The sequence below is a fragment of the Salvelinus fontinalis genome, chromosome 29 (genome assembly GCF_029448725.1).
Source record: "Salvelinus fontinalis isolate EN_2023a chromosome 29, ASM2944872v1, whole genome shotgun sequence".
Taxonomy (NCBI): Eukaryota; Metazoa; Chordata; class Actinopteri; order Salmoniformes; family Salmonidae; genus Salvelinus; species Salvelinus fontinalis.
This window is the reverse complement of record NC_074693.1, coordinates 20,302,070-20,315,589: the sequence shown is the minus strand read 5'-3', so window position 1 is coordinate 20,315,589 and position 13,520 is coordinate 20,302,070. Positions and strand designations below refer to the sequence as shown.

Sequence of the window (13,520 nt, the reverse complement as noted above, 5' to 3'; positions counted from 1 at the left end):
GTCAAGAAGTTTCCTTTCGTTTGAAAGTTTGTTTCTTAAATCCTTTGTTGTTGTCATATTTTAAATAACTTGTAGATAATACACTTCATGACACTGTCATGAAGCATTATGACCATCCTGTGTCACTTTACTTGGACTAAAAAAAATACACTATGGCACTGTCAAGAAGAATTATGACCATCATAATCATATAAGCCAGATAGGCCTATCATGTACATGCCTTTATATCAGTCAAAAAGAGGGTGTCTTGTCCTCCTTCTGAAATCTCCTCCTACATTCATACCAGTCATCAGCAACAGAGCATTGGGGTAGGTGCATGTCTGACATCAATGTGTGCGCAATTACAATGTTTATTTAATATGGTCAATTTCAGAAAATGTTATATAACATAAACATACTGTTGACATGTAGGCTATGATGTAATGGAATGTTTTGTCTTGTGTGGTAGGTTTTGTAGGTTTTTACACTCTTCTGTAGGTGTCATATAACCAGCCATAAAATAACGCAATATATGTCACAACAGGTTTCAATATGTGTCATGAACATATTATGATCGCTTAAACAACTCTATTCTAACTTAGCGGATTCTACCCCCAAACAGGGAAAGGGAGAGAGAGTACAAACTAAAGTGTTACCAAATCCATTATTATATTAGAAACCATTATTATATTAGAAACCATCATTATATTAGAAACCAGTATCACATTCTATGAAATAGTGGGAAATATCCTTAATTTCTTCAAGTATCATTTCAAAACCATACTGCTCTTTTGCTTTCTTTCTCTCTCTCTCTCTCTCTCTCTCTCTCTCTCTCTCTCTCTCTCTCTCTCTCTCTCTCTCTCTCTCTCTCTCTCTCTCTCTCTCATATCAGTAATTATGAGTTAATTACTATTTAATCTGATATTGTTGTAATATTATGGGACAATTAAATTGGTCTTCGTGTCTCATAAGCGCAAGTGTCTGTTGTATTAAGTGCAGGGCGAAGGATGAGCCACTTATTCACCACCATCTAGCTGGCCTCTCTGAGCAACGTGTACATCACTGTGGCTCCTCTCTGAGCAGCATGTACATTACTGTGGCTGCTCTCTGAGCAACGTGTACATTACTGTGGCTGCTCTCTGAGCAGCATGTACATTACTGTGGCTGCTCTCTGAGCAACGTGTACATTACTGTGGCTCCTCTCTGAGCAGCATGTACATTACTGTGGCTGCTCTCTGAGCAACGTGTACATTACTGTGGCTCCTCTCTGAGCAGCATGTACATTACTGTGGCGCCTCTCTGAGCAACGTGTACATCACTGTGGCTCCTCTCTGAGCAGCATGTACATTACTGTGGCTGCTCTCTGAGCAACGTGTACATTACTGTGGCTGCTCTCTGAGCAACGTGTACATTACTGTGGCTGCTCTCTGAGCAACGTGTACATCACTGTGGCTCCTCTCTGAGCAACGTGTACATTACTGTGGCTCCTCTCTGAGCAGCATGCACATTACTGTGGCTCCTCTCTGAGCAGCATGCACATTACTGTGGCTGCTCTCTGAGCAGCATGCACATTACTGTGGCTGCTCTCTGAGCAGCATGTACATTACTGTGGCTGCTCTCTGAGCAGCATGTACATTACTGTGGCTGCTCTCTGAGCAGCATGTACATTACTGTGGCTGCTCTCTGAGCAGCATGTACATTACTGTGGCTCCTCTCTGGCAGTATGTACATTACTGTGGCTCCTCTCTGAGCAGCAGGTACATTACTGTGGCTGCTCTCTGAGCAACGTGTACATTACTGTGGCTGCTCTCTAAGCAACGTGTACATTACTGTGGCTCCTTTCTGAGCAGCGTGTACATTACTGTGGCTGCTCTCTGAGCAGCATGTACATTAATGTGGCTCCTCTCTGAGCAACATGTACATTAATGTGGCTCCTCTCTGAGCAACATGTACATTACTGTGGCTGCTCTCTGAGCAACATGTGCATTACTGTGGCTGCTCTCTGAGCAGCATGTACATTAATGTGGCTCCTCTCTGAGCAACATGTACATTACTGTGGCTGCTCTCTGAGCAACATGCACATTACTGTGGCTGCTCTCTGAGCAACATCCACATTACTGTGGCTGCTCTCTGAGTAACATGCACATTACTGTGGCTGCTCTCTGAGCAACATGTACATTACTGTGGCTCCTCTCTGAGCAACGTGTACATTACTGTGGCTCCTCTCTGAGCAACGTGTACATTACTGTGGCTCCTCTCTGAGCAACGTGTACATTACTGTGGCTCCTCTTTGAGCAGCATGTACATTACTGTGGCTGCTCTCTGAGCAGAATGTACATTACTGTGGCTGCTCTCTGAGTAACATGTACATTACTGTCATACCACTCAGGAAGGAGACGCGTTCTGTCACCTAGAGATGAACGTACTTTGGTGCGAAAAGTGCAAATCAATCCCAGAACAACAGAAAAGGACCGTGTGAAGCTGTTGGAGGAAACAGGTTCAAAAGTATCTATATCCACAGTAAAACGAGTCCTATATCGACATCGCTCAGCAAGGAAGAAGCCATTGCTCCAAAACTGCCATAAAAAAGACAGACTACGATTTGCATCTGCACATGGGGACAAAGATCGTACTTTTGGGAGAAATGTCCTCTGGTCTGATGAAACAAAAAGCAAACTGTTTGGCCATAATGACCACCGTTATGTTTGGAGGAAAGAGGGGAGGCTTGCAAGCCGAAGAACACCATCCCAACCGTGAAGCACGGGGGTGGCAGCATCATGTTGTGGGGGTGTTTTGCTGCAGGAGATACTGGTGCACTTCACAAAATAGATGGCAACATGAGGAAAGGGAAATTATATGGATATATTGAAGCAACATCTCAAGACATCAGTCAGGAAGTTAAAGCTTGGTCGCAAATGGGTCTTCCAAATGGACAATGACCCCAAGCATACTTCCAAAGTATGACCCCAAGCATACTTCCAAAGTTGTGGCAAAATGGCTTAAGGACAACAATGTCAAGGTATTGGAGTGGCCATCACAAAGCCATGATCTCAATCATATAGAAAATTTGTGGGCAGAAATGAAAAAGTGTGTGCAAGCAAGGAGGCCTTCAAACCTGACTCAGTTACACCAGCTCTGTCAGGAGGAATGGGACAAAATTCATCCAACTTATTGTGGGAAGCTTGTGGAAGGCTACCCGAAACGTTTGACCCAAGTTAAACAATTTCAAGGCAATGCTACCAGATACTAATTGAGTGTATGTAAACTTATAACCCACTGGGAATGTGATGAAAGAAATAAAGCTGAAAGAAATCATTCTCTCTACTATTATTCTGACATTTCACATTCTTAAAATAGTGGTGATCCTAACTTACCTAAGACAGGGAGTTTTTACTCAGATTAAATGTCAGGAATTGTGAAAAACTGAGTTTAAATGTATTTGGCTAAGGTGTATGTAAACTTCTGACTTCAGCTGTACATTACTGTGGCTCTTCTCTGAGCAGCATGTACATTACTGTGGCTCCTCTCTGAGCAGCATACACATTACTGTGGCGCCTCTCTGAGCAACGTGTACATCACTGTGGCTCCTCTCTGAGCAGCATGTACATTACTGTGGCTGCTCTCTGAGCAACGTGTACATTACTGTGGCTGCTCTCTGAGCAACGTGTACATTACTGTGGCTGCTCTCTGAGCAACGTGTACATCACTGTGGCTCCTCTCTGAGCAACGTGTACATTACTGTGGCTCCTCTCTGAGCAGCATGTACATTACTGTGGCTCCTCTCTGAGCAGCATGCACATTACTGTGGCTCCTCTCTGAGCAGCATGCACATTACTGTGGCTGCTCTCTGAGCAGCATGCACATTACTGTGGCTGCTCTCTGAGCAGCATGTACATTACTGTGGCTGCTCTCTGAGCAGCATGTACATTACTGTGGCTGCTCTCTGAGCAGCATGTACATTACTGTGGCTGCTCTCTGAGCAGCATGTACATTACTGTGGCTCCTCTCTGGCAGTATGTACATTACTGTGGCTCCTCTCTGAGCAGCAGGTACATTACTGTGGCTCCTCTCTGAGCAGCAGGTACATTACTGTGGCTGCTCTCTGAGCAACATGCACATTACTGTGGCTGCTCTCTGAGCAACATGCACATTACTGTGGCTGCTCTCTGAGCAACATGTGCATTACTGTGGCTGCTCTCTGAGCAGCATGTACATTACTGTGGCTGCTCTCTGAGCAACATGTACATTACTGTGGCTGCTCTCTGAGCAACATGTGCATTACTGTGGCTGCTCTCTGAGCAGCATGTACATTACTGTGGCTCCTTTCTGAGCAACGTGTACATTACTGTGGCTGCTCTCTAAGCAACGTGTACATTACTGTGGCTCCTTTCTGAGCAGCGTGTACATTACTGTGGCTGCTCTCTGAGCAGCATGTACATTAATGTGGCTCCTCTCTGAGCAACATGTACATTAATGTGGCTCCTCTCTGAGCAACATGTACATTACTGTGGCTGCTCTCTGAGCAACATGTGCATTACTGTGGCTGCTCTCTGAGCAGCATGTACATTAATGTGGCTCCTCTCTGAGCAACATGTACATTACTGTGGCTGCTCTCTGAGCAACATGCACATTACTGTGGCTGCTCTCTGAGCAACATCCACATTACTGTGGCTGCTCTCTGAGTAACATGCACATTACTGTGGCTGCTCTCTGAGCAACATGTACATTACTGTGGCTCCTCTCTGAGCAACGTGTACATTACTGTGGCTCCTCTCTGAGCAACGTGTACATTACTGTGGCTCCTCTCTGAGCAGCATGTACATTACTGTGGCTCCTCTTTGAGCAGCATGTACATTACTGTGGCTGCTCTCTGAGCAGAATGTACATTACTGTGGCTGCTCTCTGAGTAACATGTACATTACTGTCATACCACTCAGGAAGGAGACGCGTTCTGTCACCTAGAGATGAACGTACTTTGGTGCGAAAAGTGCAAATCAATCCCAGAACAACAGAAAAGGACCGTGTGAAGCTGTTGGAGGAAACAGGTTCAAAAGTATCTATATCCACAGTAAAACGAGTCCTATATCGACATCGCTCAGCAAGGAAGAAGCCATTGCTCCAAAACTGCCATAAAAAAGACAGACTACGATTTGCATCTGCACATGGGGACAAAGATCGTACTTTTGGGAGAAATGTCCTCTGGTCTGATGAAACAAAAAGCAAACTGTTTGGCCATAATGACCACCGTTATGTTTGGAGGAAAGAGGGGAGGCTTGCAAGCCGAAGAACACCATCCCAACCGTGAAGCACGGGGGTGGCAGCATCATGTTGTGGGGGTGTTTTGCTGCAGGAGATACTGGTGCACTTCACAAAATAGATGGCAACATGAGGAAAGGGAAATTATATGGATATATTGAAGCAACATCTCAAGACATCAGTCAGGAAGTTAAAGCTTGGTCGCAAATGGGTCTTCCAAATGGACAATGACCCCAAGCATACTTCCAAAGTATGACCCCAAGCATACTTCCAAAGTTGTGGCAAAATGGCTTAAGGACAACAATGTCAAGGTATTGGAGTGGCCATCACAAAGCCATGATCTCAATCATATAGAAAATTTGTGGGCAGAAATGAAAAAGTGTGTGCAAGCAAGGAGGCCTTCAAACCTGACTCAGTTACACCAGCTCTGTCAGGAGGAATGGGACAAAATTCATCCAACTTATTGTGGGAAGCTTGTGGAAGGCTACCCGAAACGTTTGACCCAAGTTAAACAATTTCAAGGCAATGCTACCAGATACTAATTGAGTGTATGTAAACTTATAACCCACTGGGAATGTGATGAAAGAAATAAAGCTGAAAGAAATCATTCTCTCTACTATTATTCTGACATTTCACATTCTTAAAATAGTGGTGATCCTAACTTACCTAAGACAGGGAGTTTTTACTCAGATTAAATGTCAGGAATTGTGAAAAACTGAGTTTAAATGTATTTGGCTAAGGTGTATGTAAACTTCTGACTTCAGCTGTACATTACTGTGGCTCTTCTCTGAGCAGCATGTACATTACTGTGGCTCCTCTCTGAGCAGCATACACATTACTGTGGCTGCTCTCTGAGCAACATGTACATTACTGTGGCTCCTCTCTGAGCAGCATACACATTACTGTGGCTGCTCTCTGAGCAGCATGTACATTACTGTGGCTGCTCCCTGAGCAACATGCACATTACTGTGGCTGCTCTCTGAGCAGCAGGTACATTACTGTGGCTGCTCTCTGAGCAGCATGTACATTACTGTGGCTGCTCTCTGAGCAACATGTACATTACTGTGGCTGCTCTCTGAGCAACATGCACATTACTGTGGCTGCTCTCTGAGCAGCATGTACATTACTGTGGCTGCTCTCTGAGCAGCATGTACATTACTGTGGCTGCTCTCTGAGCAGCATGTACATTACTGTGGCTGCTCTCTGAGCAGCATGTACATTACTGTGGCTGCTCTCTGAGCAACATGTACATTACTGTGGCTGCTCTCTGAGCAACATGTACATTACCGTGGCTGCTCTCTGAGCAGCATGTACATTACCGTGGCTGCTCTCTGAGCAGCATGCACATTACCGTGGCTGCTCTCTGAGCAACATGCACATTACTGTGGCTGCTCTCTGAGCAGCAGGTACATTACTGTGGCTGCTCTCTGAGCAGCAGGTACATTACTGTGGCTGCTCTCTGAGCGGCATGTACATTACTGTGGCTGCTCTCTGAGCAGCATGTACATTACTGTGGCTGCTCTCTGAGCAACATGCACATTACTGTGGCTGCTCTCTGAGCAGCAGGTACATTACTGTGGCTGCTCTCTGAGCAACATGCACATTACTGTGGCTGCTCTCTGAGCAGCAGGTACATTACTGTGGCTGCTCTCTGAGCAACATGCACATTACTGTGGCTGCTCACTGACCAGCAGGTACATTACTGTGGCTGCTCTCTGAGCAACATGCACATTACTGTGGCTACTCTCTGAGCAGCAGGTACATTACTGTGGCTCGTCTCCCTGTTGAAAGCGATAACAGGGAGTAATTTAGACCTCATCCAAAGACAGTTTAGACCCTAATCTGCCATATTCAACACCGCTCACATGCGGTAATGAAAAATAAAATGAGAGGGGCAATAAGAGAAATAAAAAGCAAGCTTTGATCTACCTGTACTACTTGACATAAAGGTAATCATGAAAGCAATTAAGCTGAATAAATGGAAAGGCGTGCGTGAAACAGTGGCTCATACGTGGCGTGCCCTAGACAAACCAAGGACATGAGAATTATGGGTAATATTTTATGAAAATGACCCCTATATTTAAATGGCATTCTGTTATGCGTTGTAGCGCAGGGAATGGTTAACTACCTTTTTGAGTAAATTAAAAGGCATAAATTCTGTTTAGCGGCGATGCTGGCTTCGCTTCATCCCCCAGGCAGAGCAGAACAGAACAGCCTCCCTTAGAGAGGGGAGGAGGAGGAGGAGGAGAGAAAAAAGCCTTGGGTTGCTTTTCACTTTTCATAAATTCCCCTGCTCGGATTCTATACCCCAAAAATAATTTGCGGCCAAGGCAGCTCATTGTTATTCCGCCATGATTGATGGTGGTCATTTACTCTCCTGGGGAGTTAAGTGCCCCTGTCATTCCTGAAGAGCGTAATTGGGAGGTTCCACAGGTCAGCGCCGGTGACAGTTTTCTCTTTTGATTAGTGTTAGAGTGATAGCAAAACGTACAGGCTGGGTGATAGATGAGCATGTGCAGGTAGAGGCTCCAGGCAGAGGAGAGGAGGAGACCATCACCTCCCCTCCTGTCCTGAACCATGCACACCACCTTCTTTGTTCTCAGCAGCATCTTCTAACAGACAGGCAGACATGGACACGGTGGCCACTCATCTATACCAGCATCAGTTTAGTTTCATCCAACTCATGCCCTGTTGTCTGAGAAGTGGGACGTAATAAATAGTCAAGTACACAGCCTGAGTAATCAGACTTGGGGGGTTTATTTGGTAGTGATTATGGCTGGAAGCCTAATACCTAGGCCGGTGGTTACCACCTAGTCCTCTCAGCTCTTGTTGAGTAGATCTCCCGAAAGCGATTGTGTTGAGGAAATACAGCTGGCTGGCTCAGAGGTGAGAGCCCTCCATATCGCTTGGTGACCCGGACTTTCTCTGACTAGCCTGTCTCGGGTTCCTTATCAGCTCCGCACACAGACACCTCTCCCACACCTGTGAATCAGGGCCACAGTACACTTATCGCTCCATCTGTTGGACAGCCTATTGCTTCCAACAGTTTTATTTCCTCTTCTTTCAGGAATAAAGGATAGGCTAAGATTTGGGTATTAGGTGAGTGGATTGGCCAGAACAGAGAGGTGCTTATGTGCAAACTGGGGAAGGGTGGGTAGTTGAGCAAATGTATCTAAAGGTTAACAACAGCCTTTAGATACCTTTACAACTAATACATGTTGTCTTTTCAGATCATTTGTAAACTTTTAAGTTGTCTGTTTGAAAAGCACTACCTTAGTCAATCATATTGTATCAATTACAGTTACTGGTGAAAAATAACTAAGTTGCCTCCTGTAGAAACTCTATGTAAATCTCCCTCTCTGTCTCCCTTAACCTCAATGACAAAATTAACTAAACAAGCGCTGTTATACGCACTGACAATTAGATGGCACAGTGGTCAAATAAACCACTACGTCAAAAGGAAGCGGAAAAAAATTGGATGTGGTCAAGTGGAAATTCCATTAAGGCTTTGAATTAAAATGTGAAGACGTCCCACGTTACTGCCGAGTTAGCCGTTCGGGCGCTGTAAATCTTGTGAACACCCTGAGGGCCGTGGGGGATACCATTTGAGTGATAATCAGCAACCGGGGAACTGCTGATGAGGTCCTAATTCCTCTGTAACCTGTCTGCAAACAAACACAGAGACAGCAGGGAGGAGAGGGGGTAGGAGACTTGAGGAAGACGGGGGACTTGAGGAAGACTGGGAGAGAAGAGAGTCTTGGTTTACTTCTAGTGATGTAGGGGCATGGAGAATATGGACGGTGCTGTTTGATTATTGTGGTCCTAGGAAGAGGCCTAGTTTTATGTTAGGCAAGTAAGGATAGTCTTTCTCATGTATTGTTAGCTTATAATAAAATGTCTAACTAGCTACATTGCCATTTAGTAGTTTATTTTATTTTTAACCTTTATTTAACTAGGCAAGTCAGTTAAAAACAAATTCTTATTTACAATGACGGCCTACACCGGCCAAACCCGGACGACGCTGGGCCAATTGTATGCCGCCCTATGGGACTCCCAATCACGGCCGGTTGTGATACAGCCTGGATTCGAACCAGGTGGTCTGTAGTGACGCACTAGATGCAGTGCCCGCACTAGATGCAGTGCCTGCGCCACTCGGGAGCCCGAATGGTGAAGCGGTCCTTTCCATAGTCAGTCAACCATGTTGAGCTGACCCTGTACTTACAAAGACACCCTCTTCCCATCCACTAGATGAAAGCGCCGGAGGGCAGCAATGACGACGATGATGACTTTGAGGAGGTTCCGGAGAAGGAGGGTTTTGAACCCCACATTCCAGACCATCTACGGGAGGAGTACGGTGAGTTTGCTCAGCTGCAGAGGACCAGGGGCAGGTGCATACACAACAGGGTCACAGCCATACAAACAGCATCTGAGAAGAGCATAATGAAGAGTAATCCCAGTAAGCTCTCACCCTCGCCTCAGGATATCACCACACACACATCACATACTATTGATTGGATTGGCTCAGATAAACATGAGGAAGGTGCCAAAGAATGCCTCTAAAAGCTGGTTTGTTTATAGAGTGATTGTATAAAGCCCAACGTGTGCAGTGTTTGTAAAGGTCGTAGGTTAGGACTCAGGCACGTTCCTGGCTCAGGCACGTTCCTGGCTGGTTTTAACTTCAGATGTTCAAAAGTACTTCAGCATTGTACTCAATTATCCAAACTGCTCACCAATGGTAAGTAACTTAATTACTCATTTACCTGTGCTAAATCCCCTTATATGATTTATGACCAATGTTCTATAAAATGTCTTCCATCGCAGACAGCAAACCGGTTTGTTCCAGTTCTATAGCCAGAAGTTCATTTTCCCAGTCTGTGTAATTGCTAATGGCCTCAAGATTGATATATGGTTGCAAGGCTGTAACAAAACGTGCCATGCACAGAGGTCAGAGGTTGTCTGTAATGCAAGTGGATTATAACAGCCTTGTCTCCAACTGACACTGTCATAATAGTTGACAAAGGGGCCATCTGCAATTGCTATATCCATTTTTTTACTTTCAAATTAGTGATATACACCAATTGATTCTTGAAGAATATAACTGCTTGCTTAGTTCATGCTTAGTTCAATTGTCATACACCATCAGAACCCAAAATATAAGTTTGTTGTCTTTTTTTGTAAGCAATGCAAACACTGTATAGCCTCAAAACATGTTTAAACTGTCATTTTGTTCTCAGGGATGGTCAGTCCTCGCATCCAAAGCTCTGTCTATGAATTTGAGTGGTTACGTTTTTCCAGCTCCATCCCTCAGCTGTTTACCAAAACAGAGACGGGGCTGACCGCTTTGTTGTTGTTTGAACTGAAGATTTCTCCTTTTATACCTGCTGGCTAAAAAAGTTCAAATTTAATCCTTTCTGGACATGTGATCATCTTGTTTCAATATACATTGAGTGCTCAGATTCAGCCTTAAGGTAGCCTAGTGGTTGGAGCATTGGGTCAGTAACCGAAAGGTTGCTAGATCAAATCCCCGAGCTGACAAGGTAAAAATCTGTCATTCTGCCCTGAACAAGGCAGTTTAACCCACTGTTCCTAGGCCATCATTGTAAATAAGAAACTGATAATAACTGACTTGCCTAGTTAAATAAAGGTTAAATATAAATAAATTCATATTTTGGGTTCACATGACATTTTCCACCTAATTCCTCGTCATCACATTTTCAAACGAAACTGACCATGTCACTTTAATTAGATTTGTTATCTGATTAGCCCTAAAACCGTCCTCCTTGTGTGTTGTCCAATGCCTTGATTGGTTTATTTAATGTTCTTAAAGTGAATAGGAACCAGTCTACAAAGTCTGTAGCATGGCCGGGCAGGCTACTTTGATGAGTGATCTATGAAGTGATCTGTGGAAGCCATGGAAAATTAACAATGCAATGCTGTTAATGAGCTCCTATTAGCCCAGTGCTGTAATTTACAACATCCACCTAGCCTCAGTCTCTCTGTAGGGGGGGGGTGGGGGTAGACCACAGGGAGTGGGGAGGGAGAGAGCATGCTCCCTAGTCTCTGTACGGAGGTTAGACCACAGGGAGTGGGGAGGGAGAGAGCATGCTCCCTAGTCTCTGTAGGGGGGTAGACCACAGGGAGTGGGGAGGGAGAGAGCATGCTCCCTAGTCTCTGTAGGGGGGGTAGACCACAGGGAGTGGGGAGGGAGAGAGCATGCTCCCTAGTCTCTATAGGGGGGTTAGACCACAGGGAGTGGGGAGGGAGAGAGCATGCTCCCTAGTCTCTGTAAGGGGGGTAGACCACAGGGAGTGGGGAGGGAGAGAGCATGCTCCCTAGTCTCTATAGGGAGGTTAGACCACAGGGAGTGGGGAGGGAGAGAGCATTCTCCCTAGTCTCTGTAGGGGGGTAGACCACAGGGAGTGGGGAGGGAGAGAGCATGCTCCCTAGTCTCTGTAGGGGGGGTAGACCACAGGGAGTGGGGAGGGAGAGAGCATGCTCCCTAGTCTCTATAGGGGGGTAGACCACAGGGAGTGGGGAGGGAGAGAGCATGCTCCCTAGTCTCTGTAGGGGGGTTAGACCACAGGGAGTGGGGAGGGAGAGAGCACGCTCCCTAGTCTCTGTAGGGGGGTTAGACCACAGGGAGTGGGGAGGGAGAGAGCATGCTCCCTAGTCTCTGTAGGGGGGTTAGACCACAGGGAGTGGGGAGGGAGAGAGCATGCTTCCTAGCACAGCCAGGCTGAGGTGAACTCACACACACACACTCACAAGATTCTTTGTGACTTACATAAGGGATATTTCCTCATTAAATTGGAAGCAGTCCTCCTGGGGGTAAATAATTATGATTTGGTCCCAGAATGAATCTGACAAAGTAGTGTTTTTAGTGGTACTAAATGTGATGTATTTAGTACCCGTGTTTTGACTGGATCTCTATTGATTTCGGCTTGAGGACTTTAACGGCACGTTGTAGATGTTTCTCCTGGCTGCTTTAGATGTTTTCTCAGATACCTCAGGGATTTAGTACACATGAAGCCAGTCCAATGGAACAAGTCAAAATACAAGATTCAGTTTTAGGACAAAAATAATAATATTTGTAGCCCTGGTGCAATCAACAGTAAAAAATACAAATAAATTAAAGGTAGCTACTCTATTAGAAAAAATATTTTAAGAAAGTAAAATAGAGAGAACATTTTTGTGAATTTGTACACAAAAAATCATTTTAACTTATCAGACCAATCTATCAAATACGTCAACCCGTTTCTCAGAAAACAACTCTTATTTTCCTCTTGAAACCAAGCTTTGATCCAAAGAGAGAGAACGAGCTTGGCCTTTCCATTCTTTCTCTCTGTCCTCTTTCTCTCTCACTCCTCTTTTTTCTCCATTCTCTCCACTGCTCTTTTATCTATCCCTTTATCCCAGCAGTCCTGTCAGGACGTTATCTCTTTCTCAAATTTACATTTTAATTACAAGGCCTGCTGAACTCAGGAAAATCAATATAGCCACCATTGGCAGCCCAGCGCCGTGTCTCCCTGCTGCTAGACCTCTCTATGTACTATTATTGATTTATCTCTTTAACACCTGCAACTTTATTGCTTCAGACAAATAGCTACCATTTTGGTCAATTTGAACAGAAAAAGAAAGGATTTGGTAGTATTTCACAATTCCTCAGATGGGGTCTTTGCACAGAACGATGCAGTAAGTCAGAGCGATGGAGGACTCTTGGATTAACCCAGGGATAGGCCTACGTCATGCAGGGAATGGGCTCTGATGAGGAAGAAGACTTGTGCCTGTGACCAACATTATATTCTCTTTTATTGTCCTTTTCCCCCTTTTTCTTGTTGGGGGGAATTGTTTAGGTATATTATTTTCACAAATACATTTGTGTCATTAATAATGTTTATTAATTCCAAAGGATTTTCTAATGTATCTGGTCTGTTACTAGGAGAGGAGATGAAGATGAGGTTAGATGCTTACATGCGTAGCTGTAAGGTAACTCCCACTTTGTCCTCTGCGAGGTAACAACTGCTCTTTAAACATTATTTATTTGTTTTAATAAGTTTAAGTTGTCCCGGTATGGGGCTGGGGCAGGTGCGGCTTAGAGCAGAGCTGTGATCTCTCTTCCAGCTTTAAGCTCAGTCTGACCCTCATCGAGCCCCTCTACAGCCCCTCTCTGCCCACCCAGGAGGTAACGCACAGCGGCAGAGCATCTCCTCCACCTCTCCCTGCCCTGGCCTTCACTTCATAACTGTGTTAACATTACCTACAGCAGGGTGGGCAACATCTCCAGG

The 13,520-nt window shown here is 45.0% G+C and overlaps 1 protein-coding gene across 1 annotated transcript in view; it reads left to right on the top strand.

Annotated features, from left to right (window-relative positions):
* Positions 1 to 13,520, top strand: part of uvssa (UV-stimulated scaffold protein A) — a 30,158-nt gene that overhangs the window by 10,151 nt on the left and 6,487 nt on the right. Inside the window, exon 8 of the mRNA XM_055888571.1 lies at positions 9,484 to 9,589. Coding sequence (XP_055744546.1) covers positions 9,484 to 9,589 — 106 coding nt within the window. The remainder of the gene's footprint in view (positions 1 to 9,483; positions 9,590 to 13,520) is intronic.